Below are 19,794 nucleotides of genomic sequence, written 5' to 3'. Positions count from 1 at the left end.
AGGCTGTTCAGCACGCAATCCACAGAAGTACTATAGTACTTTTGCATCGCTCGGACGTATTCGAGCAAGGGGTGGTGAGGATCCACTGTGACAGCCTCCTTATCGCTTGTTAGTGCTGTGCCGAAGTTGGGCAGGGCGCACACACTGCCACAAGGACACGACTAACAGTGCATCTCAGTCTCTTGCTCGAAGTCGTTCCAACCGCATACGAAGGCATGGAATCAAAGCGAAGTCGCAAGCAGCGAACCGACATCAATGGGACTCATGTTGACGCCCATCTCTATGATGAACACGGTCTGAAGATTTTGGCCCACCTAGAGCGCACTCTTCTGTACGAGCTCCCACTGGACTTCTTCGCACCAGCTGCCATCTCCTACTGCGAAGAGCTCGGCAAAGCGGTTTCCATGAGCGAAATCGAGGGCAAGCTCATGCTTTTCTGGTCCCATTGGCGCCCCAGAGGGAAAAATCAAGAGCATTGGAGAGAACTCTATCAATTGGGGCTCAAAGGGCTGCCAGGTCTCGCCCAAGACAAGGCCGAACGGATCAGGAAGTGGGCGATTGAGTTGCAAGATCACCACGGAACTCCACGGCGCCTAAGAAGTACTTCAGTATTACCGCCAGCTCTCCGCAGTACACCTAAAAGACCACCAGAGCGCCTGGTCGGAGTTCCGGCATGCAGTCGAGTTCAAAGAAACCGCCAATATGATGAGTCCCCAAAGCCAAAGAGAATAAGGACAAGGCCGACATCAGTGGTAGGCTACCAGCAATCTTGCATAAGGACAGTCTTTCTCACGAGCAACCTCTTTTAGTGTGCTAGCAGTACGGTGATCAAACGATCGACCTCTCCTTCTCCTCCAGCAACGAGACAGCTCGACGTCGCTCTCAAGAACTCGCGTGGCCACGAGGGTAATTCGAGTGTTGATGTGTCGTTCCAAACACCCAGTCCACCAGTTTCTGAACGAGCATCCCCAACAAGCGATTTTCGAGAATGGTCTCAGCGGCACCACGTCAATGCCGCCGATTTGAACAATGAATTGGTTACAACAAACCAACCATGCCTCTCCGGAACGCCCCTTACGGAACTTGAACGTCGCCATCTCTGTGAGATGAAGTCGGCATTGGACGACATGACAAGTCAAAAAGCACGTTTGATGTCGGAACTGGACATCGTCAGAAGTGAAAAGGCTCAGATGACGTTGGACTTAGGCGAGCTGAAAATTCAAGCCATCGACGATACCCGGCATTGGAAGCGGCTGTATCACAAAACCCGCAGACGGCGAGATTCCCTCAAACGCCGCAACAAACACATCCAAGCAGAACTCTTCGCATCAACCACGGGCAAGACGAGCAAGACCAACTTGAAACTCCGCCGCGAGAACGACCTCCTGCAGGAGAAGTTAGACAGCTTCCAGGCCACGTCCCAGTTTGACAAGCCGTTTAGCGAGAATTTTCGCGCCCGGAATACGGAAAAGGTCATCGACCACGTGGATTCGCTCCGGTCGAGACTCTTCAAACTCTTACAAGGAGACGATGTCTCGTTCGCCCTAGAGAGGCTGGACGGCGTCAGTGACTGTCCCCTTGCGATGCTCTTTCGAAGGGCGTTTGGCTTGGATGCCACCGTTGATGCCTCTGCCGGAAATTTTATTCCCACCGCCGAGCTCTGCACATCCACGTTACAGGCGGTTGTCCTGAGTCTTGTTTCTGCAGCCATCTGCGTATGGGTGCTTGAGGCCGAGGTAGGGGCGCTTTTCCAGGAGAATGATCTCTTCTACTCGAAGCAGCAAAGCCTCCTGGCTACACAAGGTCGGCGAATGCCATCAGAGGGATCAGAACCTCGGCTAATGCAGTGTGCAGACATCAAACTCGCAGACCGCCTTCAATATGCTGCCCTCGAAAAGTGCGTTGACGACCCTTCTATATACGACTTGGCGATCCCAAGACGAGCACGATCCCTCGCCAGGCGGACTCTTGACTGCATCAAGCCTCTACTAGATGCACACAGAAACCTGGACGAGCAATATGCCGATGCTGCGGATGAATGGGTTGACGACGAACAGCAGCTGATCGAGATCTTCAAACAGGCACTGTACGCGAAAGTCAGGCTCCTCTTGACCACTGATGTGTACAAGTGTGTCCTTCACTGGCCGGGGACGTCCCTTGACAGAGTCAGCATGGAGGGCAGGAGAGGCGGCGTCAATGACACGGAAAGTGAGCCTGATGCAGTGGTGAGCATCACGATCTTCCCAGGTCTGCTTCGGTATGCCTCTGAGGAAAGCTTCAACTTCGACCGCTTTTTGACTGGGAAGAAAACGCCACAGAATGTCAGAGCCAACGTTTTGAGGCAAGCAGTAGTTTTGACGAGGTAGACTGCTTACGAAGTTTGATGACCGTGCTATCCGTGACAATACAATATCCGCATCATTCATCCAGAATGCCCATGTTTCTCTTCCATTCTGCTGGCAGTGCATGGCATCTGTCCTGCCCAGGCCACCGTTTTCGTCCACTGTCTACAGCGTTTCCGGAATAGCAGGATCTTTGGTTTGTGAACAAGGAGTGACAGCGGCTGCACGCTTGACGCTCGATCAGCCAACCGGTCTCTTCAACCGAATTTCAATGCTCAGCCTAAGCGAGTCTTGAACCCGGCTAGCCAAGCTGGCCGAGATGCTGTAGTGCGGTGGACCAACTGATCATCACTAGGCTCCCAGGAGGTTGGTACGCTGGAGAAAGGGTTGCATCTGTTTGCCTTGCACTAGTGGTTTCGGCCCTCCCACCCAGCGTCTTTGCACAATTATCCCGTTCGTCAAGTCGATTTAGAAGGTTCGCCTATTTCTTATCCATACTATCGAGAATCTCCTTCGTTCATTGTTGGATTTGGAGCCTGCAGGTTATAGGGTTCGGTTGCTGGAGCCCTGCGCCTGATACCCGTCACATTGCCGCAACCCGTCCTCGGTTCAGAAGAGCTTCAGGTGGTCATGGAGCAGCCGGACGAGAGTTTTAAGCACGCTACAGTTGAACGCATTGAGTTGATGAAGGATCTTGGCATCTCATTCGAAGGACGTATTCAACCAGAAAAATGGGGAGAGTATGCCCCGATATTCGAAGAAATACGTCGCATTGGCGAGCTGAGACCCAAAGATTTCATCGAAAAGTTCCCATCGAATCATGACTATGCCGTCGACAAAGGATACAAAGCTATGAGGCTGAGCGAAAAGGCATGGACTTGCCTGGAAATCAGGGATAGCGAGTACGGTTGGAGAAAGGAAGTTGAATTCCGGGCTTTCGAATGTTTCGACTCCGAAGTCATATGGTAGCAGCTTCCCCTCGTGCTCTCTCCGGAGTCGAGTGTCTCTAACAAGCTGACTGCAACAGTCGTATCTGCCGGAAGCGCCCTTGGAAGCCAATGTTCGAGGCGAAGCCACTCGACCCAGCCGAAGCCGAGAGGCTTCAAAGAAGACGGCAAAAACGACTCCTATGTACATGTACTCGCCTGGAGCAGACACAAACGCAAGAGTGCGTCTCACCAAATCATTGGAAGCGGACAAGAATTATACGCATTGCTGACGGCCGTGCAGGACTGACCAATATTCTCGGCTGTTTTCCAGAGAGCTCGATAAGACCATTGACCACGAGGACATGACAGAACACGTGAAGAAGCGCTTGAGACAACAAAGACCTGACAGGGTGATTGGTCTCCGGCCGACTGGCACTTTGCGGCATCATATTTCGTCTCTGCGGGCCCGATGTTGCCCGTTTAAAAAGGCCAACGTCGTCTATCCTTTTATCGTGATCGAAGCAAAGGCCGCCGAAAACAGCAATTTCCCCGCCATGCTACGACAGACAGCTTTCGTCATGCGGACATGTCTTCGCTTGCAGCAGAACCTCCGACGAGAGACCAGGATGCCACACCAGTGTCTCGTCTGGTCATTCTTAATCCTGGGGGAAGAGTGGCGTCTCTATGCTGCTGTGCCGGATGGTCTTGGTGTGGTCAGTACCGGGAATCACTCACTCAAATGCGTCCACGCGGCGCTAACTTTGAAGCAGCAGATTTTTGACCTCTGGCACGGAACAGTACTCTTCCCAGAAGGTGCCCTTCAACTGCTGTTGATCATTGAGTACCTCTGTGACTGGGGTTGTGAAGTCTATCGAACGAGCGTTCTTACCTGCTTGGCTGGTGGCAGAGATAGCTTTCTCAGTTCCAGGCTCAGTCCCAGTGGTACCGATATATCCTCACAGCTTAGTGAAACAGGTCTTACAAGCTCACGAGCAATGTCGCTTCCCTCGAGAGCATCCTTGACGCGGGAGCTCCTTAACGGCGACGCAATCGGAACACCTATAGAGACATCCCCTAATCCCCTGGAAATCGAACCCTTGCTTCAGATCGACGACGCCACCTTGTTGGACGGACAAGATGTTCATCACTGGCGGCGATGGGTTGCGAATGAGCAAGAATCGGGCTCATGGGTCAGCAAAGCAACCATTAGGCACTCCAACCAAGTGGAGCTGAGCTTTTTACAAATGACGATGCCAGCTGAAGTTGATCTCCTCCGAGTCTTCTTGACATCTTGGTTCCCTGCCTTGACGCTCAAAGAAGCTGCAAGAAAGCTCCTGACTTCCCTGCAAGATGATAATTTGGCGGTGACAGCTTCCGTGAAAGCCACTTCCTGGCAAGAAAACCAAGTGAACAGGTTCACCCTCGAGGTCCGAGCTTTGGTGTATTTTCGATCAGCGTTGAAACCCGAAAACTGGGAGATCGCACGGCACGTGCTGGCCATTTTGTGCGACCCCAAGGCGCTGAAAGGGCTTTGCGAGATCGCAGAACTCAACCCCAATGACCAGCCGACCTCCGACAGATGTGTAGACGCTGATTGTGAGCCATTCAAGCAGGCGATCAACTGGGTAAAAGCCGTGGGAGGGACGACCTCAGCAGGACTGGCCCTGAGGCGGCGTCAACTCTACCTGAGGTCTGTCAGTAACAATGATGGATCTTCGAAGTTTGAGTGGATGATATCCCGTCCGGAGCAAGAGGGTGGAGTATTGGAGCATCTCTTGGAGAGGATATCACAGACTTCTGAAAGCTGCGAAGAGGGTGTACCAGAGATCCTGACACCATACATCAAGAGATTCCGGCGCACATACATCGTTCCACAGGGGCGTGATGAGCAAGGACCACCGGCAACGGCTCTCAAGATCCCGGACCTCCGAACATCCGGCGCGTTGATCAAGAAACCGACCACTGGCTGGCCTGAAGATACGCAGGACTTCTGCTTCTTGATCACGAACGACAATGTCCGGTTTGACGACATAGCCAAGCTTGGGCAGCTGCTGGAAGATACCAGAAGGGCGAAAGAATTATACGTGATTGTCAGGAAGAAAGCTACGTACCACCAGGGAGACCTGGCGCTCATCGATTGGTGGATCCGGGTCTTGAAGAACCAGTCACCTTACGACACATTCTTCGAGTAGCTGGTAAAGCCTGCCGAGGGGAACTAGCAGCACCGACATGGAACGAAAAGGGCATCATTCGGCTGTCCGGCCGTGGGCGGAAGTGTTTGTATAGGTGTTGTTGTATTGATTGAATCATATCGTGGTCGCAAGACTGGGATTGCGCAACGAATCGTCGGAAACATAATCAGCCTAGATGCGGATGACTGAATCAGCTCCTCGCTGTCGCGAGAATATTCGTTGCACATGAAAATCAAAGCAAATGAGAGGCTGTTTGTAAAAACGTCCTAGACGAAGTAACTGAAGGCCCAGTACCGTACGCCCTCAAACCATGGTTGTTGCATATCATTCTGAACTCCTGATTCCTACTGGCGTTGGGTTCGGGTGGGCGCTGAGCATTGTGGGGCTGTCTTTGGGCAGGCTCTGTTCAGGTCGAGGCAGGACTTATACCATATCAGTAGCAAAGTGTCCTGCTGAGAAGGGCCGCAGGCATCCATGTGCTAACAGACTCTTGCTGCTGGTGTCACCAATGGCCACATAGGCTGGCTGCTAGAATTCCCTGCCGGCTCAAGTGACAGGCACACTGATACCATTCGTCTGCATTTGCTGCATCCAATCCCAAGGTCGGATACAACCAGTCCCATGATCTAGCCACGAGCTCTTGACCAAGTCACGAGCTAGCCGCACATTCCCAAGACCGCTGAAGCTGCTCAATCGATCAAACATGGCCGAGACCTCCGCGCGTTGCTCCGACAGGACGCTGGCGAACCCAAAGACGAAGGCTGGGAAAAGCAAAAAGGCCAGGACTCCGCTGGCTTGTATCTGTTGCATATCGTCCAATCCTTGCCGAATGCATGTTTGGACTTTATCATCAGCCACCTTGTCCGGATACACGATCGAGTACAGCCAAACGAACAAGGCAGCAGAATAGGCGGAGAATGCCAATCTTTGGTCCTTGTCATCTGTGTCTGGTTTCCATGCATCAAGTTCCTCCCATATGCGGATGGCTTCGCAAATGACGGTGACATTCGTCCTACCGTTTGCGATGGCATCAGCCCGCAAAGCGGCGATCTTGGCGATGAGTCCGAACAGGCCGTTATCTGCTCCAATCATCATGTATATATCGTCTTGTGTCTGCGACGCGCGGATGGTGGAGTCCAACACTGGTTCGCGCGTTGCATCAGTGACTCCGGCTAGAATGTCGTGATAGGCAAAGAAATCCAGCAGGAACTGATTCACTCCTATGGAATCCACGGCTTGCGCATCAGAGTGAGCGCACTGAGTCGCCGGCACAGAGCTCTGCAAACAAGTCTGAATGAGCTCCCTCGCTTCGTCAAGCCTTAATTTCCAGGAAATGTTACCAGAGCCTTCGGATATTTCATATAGGCATAAGAGAAGCGTGCTTGCCAATATTGCTTCGACCTCCGAGCTTGAGCGCAATGGCTTTGTCGCTCTTAAGCTATGTAACCGAGCTGTTTGCTGATGGAGCGCGTCCCTGAGAAGCCGTTGCTTCTCAGCTTTCATTCGAGTCTCCGCTTCAGGCTGGAGGTTGACCAAGTGCGAGCCCCCAAGACAGGAAATAGCTTTAGCTATCATCGGATCATCTAGGCTGCGAGGCAACACGACTGTGAGCAGCGGATTCTTTTCGTCGTTGCATATCGTGAGCACGCGAGAGGTGACATTGGTGAAGTGATAGAAGAACTTCTGCTCGATATGGGAACCGACTCCACTGATCAAAAACGGAATGCTTCGAGGTATTTCGGTTTCGTGGTTGGGTTGCTGAGGCGTGTAGGTTTGTGGCGGGAAATTCGGACTCATCCCAGGGTACATCATCATCGCGCCTTCCAGCGGACTAAATATGTTCAAAGTGCTGACGTCGTTCATGCCCACGAAGTCTGGAATTGAGTCATCAGGGAGAAACCAGTTCATGAATGCATCCGAGTCAGCAGCGGCGACTGTGGTATCTTGAAGAATGGCAGTCGTCGATGAGGGACCTTCAGGAGGAGATGACGGCAGGTTGCGAACTGGAACAGGTTGAGCTTGACTGGATCTTCTGGGTTTGTTCTCCTCGAACCTGATGATGTTCGGATATCCCTCGCAAATATACCCTGCTCGTATGCAGCCAATACCTAGACCTCAATCAGTATGCATAGGGCCAGAAAAGGAAGCATGAAGCAAACATTCTGGCTTGGTCTCGTCACATTTCTTCCGTCGACGCCTACAGGTGAAGCAGCCAGTCCTGCCTCGCTTTATTTGAGTACGTACAGCGGTGGGTGATGCAGTCGACTGATGTGGTTGACTCGAGTCGCCTGACGAAGACCCGGGAAGAGCTCTTGTGGGTGATTGATGGGATGTGGGTTGATTAGCACCCCGACGACCCATCGTTGCGCTTACACTGGGAAGATAGGAAGACTGTCACCAGAAACTCAGGTAAAAGGGCATCTGTCTTCCATGTGACAGAGTCTTGTTGCAATTGATCATGTCACGGACAAGAGTTTGCCATAGTGAAGCAGGTCGATAGAGGCACGACAGTAATGACGGGGTTCTCCTGCTGGTCAATGGATGACTAGATGACCAAGCCTTATCTCGGATACTCCGTACAGTATCTGGTCCCCTTCCCCGCGTCGAGAGCTGCCCAGCTTGCCAGGTAGTTGGGAGCCCATCATCATCCATGGTGGCTAAGTTAGTGTCCCACGATGGGTGTCGAGGGGTGTCAGCCTCTGGCAGCGGTTCTCCTTATCGGCGCTAAGACCAGCCTCTCGCACACCAACGGCCCAACACGAGGAGACCAGTGTGGAAGAACTTGAACCCTCATCGTCGCCATCATTCGCCAATCATTGGAAGCCTGAAGAACCGGACAGGCGATGGTCATGGAAGGCACACAGAGGCTGTACTTTGCTGGGCCTTTACAAAGAGAGTCTGTGAAAATGCTACTGGTATCCATCCTGGTCGCCGTTGACAGACACTTGTCAGATTCCCACCCGCTAAACATCCTTCAGCTAATCTAACCATCATGGTCCGACGCAAGCTGCCGCAGTCGTTCTTCACACCATGCCTCAACAACTTCACCCCAAAGAAGTTCTCCTTTATATATGGCCATCTCCTTTGGCATCGCCTTGATTGCTCCTGACAGCTCTCGAATGCTGTCTACATCGTCCTCCAAGTCCAATAACGGCGTCATATACGTCCTCACAGTGAAGAGAATGGCACCCGTTTCTGATAGTCTTCTTAGCGTCTGCCTTTCATGCCGCAGTCGGATATCTTCAATTTTCGGTGGCTGTGGAAGCTTTGCAGCGAATGGTTCTTGCTGGAACAAGACGTCGGTGGTCTGAATGAAGAAGTTGTGTCTTGAGATAGGACTGTCCGGCTTCATCCGGAGAAAGTATCTGTCCTTTCGTCAGTCATAACTTTCCAGACGACGACGACATCTTCGAGAGAGAGAATGGTTGCTCACCGATCCACAGATTTCCGGAGGTGGTCCGCCCAGAGCGGAACCGGTGAGTGTATTTTCCACAGCGGCCAGCCAATGCGCTCTTCTAGGTGCCATCCTGCTGGTGCCATGCTGAAGCTTGCAACCCTTCACCTAGTCAGCAACAACTGCGAGAACAATGAACCTTGCTTACAGGTAGTATTGCTCCGGATCTCCACCATAACCTTGCATCAAGATGTTGAGGTCTTCCATGACCAACTGCGCAGCAATGTGTAGGGGCGGCATATCGTACGGGGCTGTCACCTTGAAGGTCATACCCGTGAGCTTGTTGTGGAGATGGTCTGGCCTGTCATCGAGATAGAAGAAGAGATGCGGGAATCGTCTGGTCAGGTAATCTATGATGAGGTCCAGTGTCTCGATACATGCTGCTTCTGCTTCTGGCAACACTTGAGTTACACCTTCTCGTTCATGCTCCAGTAGATACCGTCTCAGAGCTTGCTCTTCCCAGTATCTGTTGTCAAGCGACAACCACTCTTCGTGTCTGACCTTCTGAATGCCCATTGACATGACAAACTTGCCCGACTTCCAAGGCCGGTATGGATGTGGCTCGATTTTGGCGACGTCGAAGCCATGAAGAGGTCGTATCTCCGTGCTGGTATCTGCTGACTTATCACTATGTTGGATAGCAAGGCTGCTTGTTTCCTTTCTCTTCACCTTCACTGTCCTGCCCAACTTTCGATATATCAGGCTGGCGAGGCAAAGGAGAAGAAGGAACGCCCAACACGTGACGAGGCTTGGTTGTTGTAGAGGCTGGACTTCTTCCAGTTCTTGCTGTTTGTGCCTTTCCATTTTTTGCCTCGACTGGTACCACCCTCAATCTGCCAGGCTCGCGGATCGATATCGAGATAATAAGGGCGACACACGTAGCGTCTAGAGCAACTTCCCGCATCCACCAGACGTGTCCCTGCATCATCATGAGAACGCTCTAAGCGCCAGAGCCGCGAAGCGAAAACAGCGCCGTTCTTATCAGCACCCGTCTCATGGACCACAGGTCTTGGGCCAATCGCGACAGCTGGCGGCTGAACTTCATGGCTCCAGTTCTCTTGTTCTCTGGTCTTGGAAACGATCTCTGAATTCGAGATGCCCCAGATGAATGATAAGGATGGCTTCTTGAAGGTAACCGACGGCCATATATGACTGCGCCGGATCCATGGAACCATGTCACAGCCTTGCATTCTACTATCACTCGCTTGAAAATCTTACTGGCCGAGATCAAGGTCAAATCACTTCGTCAAGCGAATTTGTTCACAATGGCCGAGCATCCAGCGGACAAGAGCCGCAAGGTCGATGTCGAGCCAATGGCCTCAAGCGAAGACTCAATTGCGCATGGGACTGTGATGGATGCAGATGACGACTTGCTCCGACACATTGGATACAAACAAGTGCGTCAAGCGCTTCCTTTTGCAACCGGCAGAAGTGCTGACGCCTCCAGGAATTTCGGCGCGAATTCACCAGAATGTCTACGCTTTCCTATGCTATCTCCATTATGGGAGTCTTGGGCTCAGGTTGGTGCTTTTGGATCCAGGCAGTCGATTTTCACGCTGACGCCTTTCGAGTCCCTGCCTCTTGGTCCTCCCCACTCGCTGCTGGTGGCCCGGCCACTGCGATATGGTGTTGGTTTTCCGGTTCTTTTTTTGCATTGTGCATTGCACTTTCCAGTGAGCATGACCATCCTAACGGACGCCGCACAGACTGAACAAATAGTTGCCGAGCTTGTGTCCGCATATCCCACCTCGGGCGGAATGTACTTCGTCACCAAGCATGTCTTTCCAGGGGACAAGGTACCCTTGGCTGCCTGGGTGATTGGATGGAGCAACTTCCTCGGACAGTAAATCATACCTCTACTTCAATATCGAGCATCTTGCTGAAACTCTTACAGGACCGCAGGCGTTGGTAAGAAGAATCTACATCTTGCCGAACAAGAGAAGTCTAACACCTAGCAAGCAAGCGTTGGGTATTCCGTTGGCCAGATGGTACATCACTTTTAAACACTCAATTATCGATACCTTGCTGACTGAATCAGATCCTCGCCGCTGCGGCCATGGGCTCTGTGCAAGAAGATGGCACATTCTCCTATACCCCGTATGTGGATTTCGTGCGAGTTCGGAACATTCTGACGTTTGCAAGGACGGCCGAACATACGGTTGCTCTAAGCATTGCTATCCTCATCTGTCACGGAATCATCTGCTCTTTCCCGTCAAAGACACTCAGCCAGCTTATTCGATGGTTTGCCCCTATCAACAGTGAGTACCTGATCGAGCATAATAATTCTTATGCTCATATAACGACAAGTTCTCGGCTCGGTGGCGGTGACCATTGCTCTTCTCGTCCTTACCGATAACAAACATTCAGCAAGCTATGTCTTTGGACATGTCTCTGATGGCTCGGGCTGGGGAAGTCGCGGCTTTTCATACCTGATCGGTTATCTGTCCGTCGCGTGGACAATGACGGACTACGATGCCACAGTAAGAGGCTGGATTTTCCAATTAGGCGGCATTCACCTATACTGACTTATATTGCCAGGCTCATATCAGCGAAGAATTGCACAATGCAGCCATTAGTGGGCCTGTGGCCATATTCCAGGCGGTCCTGGTCACATGGGTGAGTTTCTCTCTTGGTGTGTCGTTTGAACAGCAGTTAATCAAGCAGGTCGTCGGCGTGATGCTCAATATCGCTCTGGGATTCTGTGCCGGCAACGTGCTTGATACTTTGGCGTCTCCCCTGGGCAACCCAGCAGCACAAGTCTTCTTCAACGCGGCAGGGAAGAAAACCGGCTTAGCACTGTGGTTCTGGCCCATCTTGATCCAGTTCTTTACCGGTAAGTTCCTAGTAGGGCAGCCCACATTGCTCTCCGTTGAACACTACTAGTACTTGTACTAGTAAGTTAATGATGTTCAGGAATCACTGCCATGCTTGCAGATACACGTACCTGTTTTGCACTCGCTCGAGACGAAGCTCTGCCTCTTTCACGACATCTCAAGAAGATGAACAAGTATACCCAGACACCACTGTTCAGCGTCTGGGCCGTGGTCATCTTCTGCTGCTGCCTCAACCTCATTGCCCTCGGCAGCGTCCAGACGATCAACGGCATCTTTGGTGTCACGGCGCCGGCGATGGATCTGTCCTACATCGCCGTCATTGCAGGGCGCCTGTATTACGAGAACAAGCATCCCATTGCGAAGGGTCCCTTTCAGCTGGGCAGGTGGCAGAAGCCAATCAACTATATCGCCATCGTGTGGACCCTCTTCATTTCCGTCATTCTCTTCTTCCCGCCGGCGAACCCTGTGACGGCTGCGAACATGAACTACGCTGTCGTCATTGCTGGGTTCATTGCACTGTTTGCCCTCTGTTGGTGGTACCTGGGTGCGAAGAAGTAAGTTCTTTTTTTGCCTCTTTCCCCTCCTTCTGCTCTTACGGAGTGGAGTACGGAGATGTGAGTAGGTTAAGTCGACGAAGACGACTGACTTGAATATTAGGCACTACGTTGGCCCGAGGACTGAAGATCAGTATCATTCGCATGACGATCCAGTCACTGGTCTGAAGACTGCTTGAGCCTTTGGAAGTTAAGTTTGTCAATGGTCGACACGGAATATAGTGGCCTGATTAAGACGGACCAGGGATAGGGGCAGGGCAACCAGCTAGCAGATATCGTCCACCTTTTCTCTCCCCCCCTCTCTCTGTCACATCGCAACTAGAGAAAGCTGAAAAGGGCAAAGAATACATACTGGTATTACAAGTCCACGAGATTCGAGGTTCTCGTAATTGTCATATGTAAATAATCATCATTGTTCAATATGCCTAGGTAGTGTTACAGCAAATGGGTATCCCGCCAGGTCTACTACGTAGTAATTGCGCCGCGCCTCAAATGCAAAGAACTCGAGCCTCCGTATCCGTTCCCGTATGATGCATTGCTGATTGACCTTTCAGTGGCCCTGAAAAGAGACGTCGTTGTTTCATCGTGGTCTTCATCTTCAAATCGAACGCCCCAATCGCCGGTCTCTCTTTTTTTTTTCTCTCTCCCATGTGAATGTGCACAGCAGCTTTAGCCCAGCCCCTGCCCCGATCAACCTCCAAACCCCATATCTCAATGCATCATGTCCCGTGAGTCATGCCTCCGAATGTCATCAAGCATCCCATTCTCCGCCTGAAGATAATGCATGGGCTCATGATGACCATTAAGTCGTTTTTACATCGACCACTCCCATCCACCGTCGACCCCATTAGCAATACACAGCCACCACCACTCGGTCGTTTCATACCCTCGAGACTTTGCATGGATTTTGACAAATCCAGCTTGCACGCACCACTGCATCAACAAGTCGACCTCACCCTTGTCCAGCGCATACCCCAGCGCGCGCGAGATCTCGAGCGACGAGACGCCGGGCATTTGCGACACCAGGCCCACCACACCAGCGACAAACATCTCCCATAGTCCGACCTGCACGTTCCCGTGGATATCGATCCACGCGGGTATCAACCCATCATCATCATCATCGTCATCATCATCATCATCATCATCAGCATCCTCATTCGCCCGTCCTCTCGGGATGGGCACTTTGCGCCCATTGGTCTTCGGATCGCCGCTGACATAGGCGCTGGTCGGCACGATCTGGACGCCGAAACTAAGCGTCTTCTTGTCCATACTGCGCGTCTGATACCCGATCTTCTCATGCTCCAGGCCGTACCGCGTGCGGGGCACGTCCGCGCCAGGCCTGGCCCTCAACATACCCTGGCTCATGAGGTTCAGCACGGCGACCATCTGCGCGTCATCGACGATCTGGTCTTTCTCGAACAAGACGGCGGTCTCGGTCAGGGCGTTGGTCTCGCTCTGGCTCTTTCGCGCGAAAGCCGCGTCCAGGACGTCGAATTTATAACTCGCCGCACGCCGTAGCATGCCCGTACTGACCATTCGTCGCTCTTCGAAGCGCTCGTACAGCCGGCGCGAAGGCTCCCATGTGCGCACGTTGGCGACGCGATCGTTGCTCCGATCCTTCAGGGCGCGCTGGATGAGTTTCTCGTCCTGGAGGACTTTCAGCGCGCGGAGGAGGAGGGCGTCGCATTCGTGGCTGGTCGCCGCGAGCGAGGTGAGTTTGGCTTGTGCGAGGGCCGGGTCGAATCTGTCTTCGGGCGTGAGGATGGTGGCCAGGATCCATGACTTGGCACGGTGGAGGTGCGGGTCGGCGATCTCGAGTTCAAAGCGTGGGACGTAGTGCATGTCCGTAGCTGAAGTTGTGGGGGCAGGATCGTGAGTGTGAGGGTGAGAGTAAGACTGTCCGAACACGATGGAGCTGACGACGTCTTCTTTGACTGGGTTTGTGAGGTTGAGACCATATCCGAGCAGGTTGTGGTAGCGCTTGGGTTCGGAGAAGGTCAGGTTGTTGCAGGCAACGAAGTCGTCTCGAGTGGCCGGCAGATCACCGATATGTTCTGCGTTGAAGTTGTCGAGTTTCTTGAGTCCCCAGTCCACAATGCCAGGCCAGTCGGTTGCTGTGAGATCTTGAAAGTTGACTGAGGGCACTTCGTTGGCTTCAAGTGCTTCGATATATTTCCACTGCAGATTCTCTGTCATGGTAATGACGTCGCGAGAGTATCGTTTCGACAACGTCTTCCAGCGTCCTTGGATGAAGTCTTCTGTCTGGCCCGGGAACACGGTCATGACGAGCGGCCAGTCAATATAGCTTTCGATGCCTCCGGCAAGGGTACGGACGATTAGCACAGCAATGACGATGCGGTAGATGTCCTGTCCTGACATGTTCCGAAAGTACTGAGGGCCGCGGGCCAATCTCTCCGAGCGGGGGACCCGGGCAGCGAGGTTTCTGCGTTTGCTGCCTCCAGCTGTTGAGCTTCTGGATCCACCTCTGCCTCGTTTCGGATGAGGCACGAATCCATAATCGTCCTCGGAAGCTTTACGCTTTGGCGGTCTCCTCGAACGACGTACAGGGGACGTCTCGTCGGGCGGAGGAAGCGCCGGTGGGCTGGGCGACTCAGATCTGAACCATACAATACGTTCCATCTCCTCCGAAGGTGCGTGGAGAGCATGCACGAAGACTGGCCACGACTGCGCGGACGGGTAGGATACTTCGATTTCGACATGGTCGTTGTCGAATTGTATGAGAGCTGAGAACGTGGTAGTTACAGGAGAGAGTGCCTGCCCATAAAGGGCTGGAGGAACGGTGTGATTGATAAAGGCGTACCTCGAGCGTCTCGAGAAGGCCGACTCTTGCGCCTCCCAAGCGTGAACAACCTCAACTTCCCAGGCGAAGCGTTGCCAATTAGCGTCGTCAGATTGGACATCTTCAGGTCTCACTTCCAGATCTGGAAGCTGCAGTATGTCTTGTAGAGACGACGGGAAGTCTAATGTATTGTCATTTGCCCACACAACTTTGGGCCCTGTTGTGCGGGCTTTCGGCTTTCGGGCATTTCTTGCAGGCCTTGTAGGTGTTACAGCAACAGCCCTCCGTGAATTCGCGGGGATCGTGTCGAATCGTAATGCTGTGACGGGAGTTTCTGTCCTCCAGTTGTAGATCTGCACGCTGGATAGGGAACCGAGGCGTGGTACCTTCAGTGTCAGGAAGCCAGTAGCTGGGTTCTCTACAGGCGGCGGAGTTGGCGAGGCCATACTTACGCTCCTGGTGACCCTTGCAGCATCGCTGCCCACGGACGCGATGACGGACGCGATGCTGATTGATGGTGAAGCACGTCGTCGTCTAGGAGTTCTAGTCCCCCGGGAAGGAATGATCGTCTCGGTCTCAATCGATGAAACACGTCTTCTCTTGCGCGGGCTCTCCTCGTCGTCCGATACCGTGTTGTGGGCTCTCTTGCCAACTAGCGGCATCCGATTACCTTCTTCTCTCCATTCCGGCGGGATATAGTCAGCAGGCTCGGCGTCAATGATCTTTTGCTTCGTTTCCTGGACAAGCTGAGCCTGCGGCCTGATACTTGGCAGGAAAAGAACCGCACGCTTGAGCATCATTCCGGTCTTGCTGCGATTTGTGAACGTGACTTGCCGTAGCTTCCCTGTCTCGCACAATGACTTGATTGCAGCCTTCATAGTTTTCAGAAGTGGGCGGCCTTCGTTTCCGGCCTCTTGCCAGCGAGCCGCAGAGATTCTTCGCAGAGTGGAAGGGTCATTTGGCACCACGCCTGATGTTTCTGAGATCAACTGAACGATGATCTTGCGACACAAGGCATTAGCATCAGAGACATAGGGCTTCCGTTTCTGCGGTCTGGGATTCGCTGCCGAATCTTCAGATTCCGAGAGCGATTCTCCTCGGCGCCGCTTCTGCGAGACGCTTTTCTTGGTCTTCGGTGTTGCTATGGTTGTGTTCTCCGGTAGGTACTCGTCGTCGATGTTTGTGGACGAAATCTTCCTATCGTGCTGATCGGCATGGGGGGTAGGCCGATTTTCAGCAAAGGCTTGGTGCTTGTCCCCGTTGTTGTGCTGGGTGATATGGTCGTCTGCTGTTCCCTGAGCTGGCATCTCCACGTTCTTCTCTTTCCCCTGGTCCACTCTTGCTGGTACTGTCAAAACACCCTCCTCTGGTGAACGTTGGGCCTCTGCGATATGTGCTGGTACAATGAGTCTGTTTCCATTTGTGTCTTCGGCAAAGCCTCCCACAGTCACTGAGTCGGCCTTCAAAGACTTCTGCACACCATTGCGAAGGCTTAAGTCCACGGCATTGCCAGTATATGAAGTACTTCGGATGTCGGGAAGGAGTCGTGCTTCCTGATCATGTGTGGAGCTAGCCATTTCCACGGTTATTTGGATTGATCTCTGTCTTCTCGTGGCCTCAGGGGGAACAGCAGAAACAGCAGATCCGGACTTCGATCTCTCGGTTGAATGAGGAGGATGAGCTCCAGAGTGATCATCCATAAACTGTTGTGATGTCTCACTGTTAGACAAATGCACAATAGGCGCTTCAATGGGTTTAGGGGTCGAATCGATTGATGCAGTGCCAATGGAACACGTTTGACGGTCCTTGCGGGCGAGGAAGTCAGGCTCTTCGTCTGTAATATCCACCACAGTATCATAAGACATGGGTACGTCGGGAGGCCGGACAGATTGGGAGGCGGAGGGCCCAATGGAAGCTTGATCTTCGTAGAAAACGCCCACTGGAGGGCCTCCTCTTTTATCCGACCCGCGTTTGGGCCTACGAGACTTCTGCATGAGCTGTGATTTGCCGTCAGCCTCTCCAGAAGACCTTAGCTCATTAGGTCGAAGCCCATAGTATCTTTGGTGGGCGAAGCTGTGCGAGGCGCTGGAAGAGATAAACCGAAATGGGTACACTCGAGTTCTGTCACAGAAGTCGACTTCATGCAAGCGATTGGATTTGAAAATCAGGACTCGTGATGTCGTCTTTGCAGTGCCGTGGCGCAAACCCCTCGGAGTCATGTAAATGCCGTCTGATGAACGCTGAAGTACACGGGTTGTGGAAGCCACCCAATTTTCGTCGACATCCTCCGGATGGTGAGGCACGGGAAGGCCAGCATCGATAGCCTTCAGGAGAGTTTCATCAAAACCCGTGGGCCGACGTCCATAGAGCGCCAGACCAGCAGGGTCATTCATGACTCCTTTGTGTTGCTCCTTCTTAGGTATGCTACCGTTTGACCTAGCTTCAAGAAATAGGCGGCGCCAAAAGTTTTCTGTCCCACGCATGTATTTCCGAGGCCGGCCTTTCACGATACCATCTCTGGGACTCTCAATCTTTGGGGGTTTGGGACTTCGACTCGCGGGAGGCTTGGGACCTCGACGCTTTGGCGGCAAAGGTTGGAGTTTGCCTTGTACCTCATCGAGTATGTTGTTGCGGAGCTTTATTGTCAAGCTTTGATCCGCATCTTTGACTAAGATAGGCTCGCCATTCCTTGCATGAATATCCCCAGGCCCAGCTGCCGCAATCAGAGTGGGAAAATCTGCTTCGCCATTCTTTATTTGTAGCTGTAGCACGGCCTGAACAGGAAAACCGAACTCGTCCGTGTGCTTTGTCGTCGTGGGCTGCTCAACTTCATTCGCATCAGATTCGCAGTCTCGCCTCGCATTCAGTACTTGCTCCGCGCCAGGAATCTGTGATATGTTGATGGCATGCTTGTCCGCTAGATCACAGAAAACTTCCCAAGAATAATGAGTGTATTGGGCAATGCCATCGACTGTGACGACTGTGCGAATTACTGCCAGATGGCGTAGGTGCGCAGGCTGCACAATCAATGACTGAAAGGAGATCCTAGCAAGCATGGATTCCATCACTCGACGAACGAAAAGACCAGTAATCAATTGTCTCGAGCTCTGACCTACGTTAGCACGGTGGACTCCTAATTCTCTCAATCCACTTACCAAATGTGTTAGCCCCTCCTGGCCCGAGAGACGCGTAGCATCGACTATTATATTGGGCATTGTGCGATCAGGGTTCCATCTTGCAAGATGTTGTGTTGCGGGCTGACATTCCGAACTTTGAGGTCTGGCACCTAGATCTTCCTGATCATCTGGCTCAAGCTGTGCGGACAACTGTTGTACGATCTGATCGAGTGACAGCTCGTCAGTGTCGAACTTTTCCAAGTCCTCCGATTTAGGCCGATGTAAGATTTGAACGAAGTGCTGTAGGTCTCCGGATGTTGCGGACGGCCCCATAGCAGTTCTCACTCTCTTTAGACATTTGAGTCGATCGAGTCGCCGGATAATCTTTACTAGGACTGCTGACTCGGCAGCGGATGTCAAGTTCAGTTCCTCCGAAAGTTTCGTCTGTGAAATGAGATTCTGCTCTGATAAGATATCAAATATTCTTCGAACCGCATCACGTACGGATGAACCCCTGGGGGGCTGTTCGCGCTGGTCGTGACCATGTTCAGCATCATCAGCTCTTGGGGAGGCAAACTTCTTCAGAATAAGGCGGCTTGTCCGGTTGCCCTTACGGTAGATGACTTCCTTGATGATGTACCCTTTCCTCTTTAAACTGTCGGTTCGCTTAGGCACAGACCGCTTATCTTGACCCGTGAGCCTGATAAGTTCACCCTGTAAGATGCCGTCCGAGCGTGTCGCGGCGATCTGGGAGAGCAGAACAAATTCCAAGGGTGCCACCTTGGTGATGTCTGGTGGATGCCCGCATATTGCGTGGTAGATTCGTTCCTGATTGACGAAGATTCTAGGTCCTTTGGCTGACTGATGTTGTTTCTTATCCTCCAAATGAGCCTTAGCAGTTCGACTGTCGTCCTGGACCTCCTTGGAATCTCCGGCGTTCTCAGTTGGTCGTCGCCCACCACTAACGGTGGCGTCGACGAAGCCTGGAAAGTCGAGTTCGATTTGATCCAGCGATGATTTGTTGTACTTCTTGTTTTCTCCAATGGAGACGTCTGGATGTCGACCTAGCCATGCCCAGATCTTGGACAGTAGACGACGATCCACGTTGGTCGTGGAGATGGATGATTGCTCGACGACAGCACCGATCTGATCCTGGTTGCCGACGTCATTGTAAAATGTCGAAACGGAGTTTGCAATGTCATTACAGGTTACGCCTGTTCATAGATCGGTTGTCAGTACATGACTCTCCAAGGCAAAGGACAGTGGAACTCGTGAATGTACGAGGAATGCGTGCATGGGGTGTGGGGCAGATTCCAATGTTTGGTATGGACTCGAATGAAACGACCAGCTCGTCGCCACTTTCGAGCCAACCACAAGCCCGAATCTTCCGTCTCACTCACCTTGAATTCCACTCACTGCTATCTCCTCGAGCAAAAACTCGATCAAATCGTCCAGGCTCTTCGCCATCGTTTGTACTCCATAGCAGATATTGCGTGATGGCTTTTCGAAGGTGACTCAGGCGACGTTGAAGAGGTTCGAACCTCGGTCAGGGCAGTGAATTTCGTACCGAGAA

At 52.5% G+C, this 19,794-nt stretch overlaps 4 protein-coding genes across 4 annotated transcripts; 2 read left to right on the top strand and 2 right to left on the bottom strand.

Annotated features, from left to right (window-relative positions):
• Window positions 1-215: 215 nt before the first annotated feature.
• Window positions 216-5,463, top strand: PV05_00474 (uncharacterized protein; the record flags this gene model as incomplete). Its single annotated transcript, XM_013465372.1, has 6 exons — window positions 216-752; window positions 810-1,803; window positions 1,855-2,225; window positions 2,892-3,307; window positions 3,370-3,510; window positions 3,573-5,463. The coding sequence occupies 6 exons, from the start codon at window positions 216-218 to the stop codon at window positions 5,461-5,463; spliced, it is 4,350 nt and encodes a 1,449-aa protein (XP_013320826.1).
• Window positions 5,464-5,712: 249 nt separating this feature from the next.
• On the bottom strand, window positions 5,713-9,721 carry PV05_00473 (uncharacterized protein; the record flags this gene model as incomplete). The annotated part of the gene is made up of 4 exons (XM_013465371.1): window positions 5,713-7,571; window positions 8,452-8,828; window positions 8,897-9,019; window positions 9,066-9,721. The coding sequence occupies 4 exons, from the start codon at window positions 9,719-9,721 to the stop codon at window positions 6,010-6,012; spliced, it is 2,718 nt and encodes a 905-aa protein (XP_013320825.1). The 3' UTR covers window positions 5,713-6,009.
• A 461-nt stretch (window positions 9,722-10,182) lies between these two features.
• PV05_00472 (uncharacterized protein) lies at window positions 10,183-12,484 on the top strand (the record flags this gene model as incomplete). The annotated part of the gene is made up of 13 exons (XM_013465370.1): window positions 10,183-10,314; window positions 10,365-10,437; window positions 10,489-10,590; window positions 10,637-10,760; window positions 10,812-10,825; window positions 10,877-10,905; window positions 10,956-11,014; window positions 11,060-11,175; window positions 11,225-11,397; window positions 11,456-11,533; window positions 11,582-11,750; window positions 11,831-12,305; window positions 12,409-12,484. The coding sequence occupies 13 exons, from the start codon at window positions 10,183-10,185 to the stop codon at window positions 12,482-12,484; spliced, it is 1,620 nt and encodes a 539-aa protein (XP_013320824.1).
• A 235-nt stretch (window positions 12,485-12,719) lies between these two features.
• Window positions 12,720-19,736, bottom strand: PV05_00471 (uncharacterized protein). Its single transcript, XM_013465369.1, has 3 exons — window positions 19,622-19,736; window positions 18,261-19,435; window positions 12,720-18,212 (listed from the first exon to the last, which is right to left on the bottom strand). The coding sequence occupies exons 1-3, from the start codon at window positions 19,686-19,688 to the stop codon at window positions 13,119-13,121; spliced, it is 6,336 nt and encodes a 2,111-aa protein (XP_013320823.1). The 5' UTR covers window positions 19,689-19,736; the 3' UTR covers window positions 12,720-13,118.
• Window positions 19,737-19,794: the final 58 nt, after the last annotated feature.

Source organism: Exophiala xenobiotica (genome assembly GCF_000835505.1).
Source record: "Exophiala xenobiotica strain CBS 118157 unplaced genomic scaffold supercont1.1, whole genome shotgun sequence".
Taxonomy (NCBI): Eukaryota; Fungi; Ascomycota; class Eurotiomycetes; order Chaetothyriales; family Herpotrichiellaceae; genus Exophiala; species Exophiala xenobiotica.
Note: the sequence above shows the minus strand (reverse complement) of the source record. Positions and strands in the feature narration are given on the sequence as shown.

Excerpts from the sequence above, each read along its gene's own strand:
- PV05_00471 (XM_013465369.1), bottom strand. The coding sequence starts at position 19,688 with ATGGCGAAGAGCCTGGACGATTTGATCGAGTTTTTGCTCGAGGAGATA. Across the intron at positions 19,436-19,621 it reads AGCAGTGAGTGGAATTCAAG|GCGTAACCTGTAATGACATT; the intron begins GTGAGTGAGACG and ends ATCTATGAACAG. Across the intron at positions 18,213-18,260 it reads AGGAGGGGCTAACACATTTG|AGCTCGAGACAATTGATTAC; the intron begins GTAAGTGGATTG and ends AACGTAGGTCAG.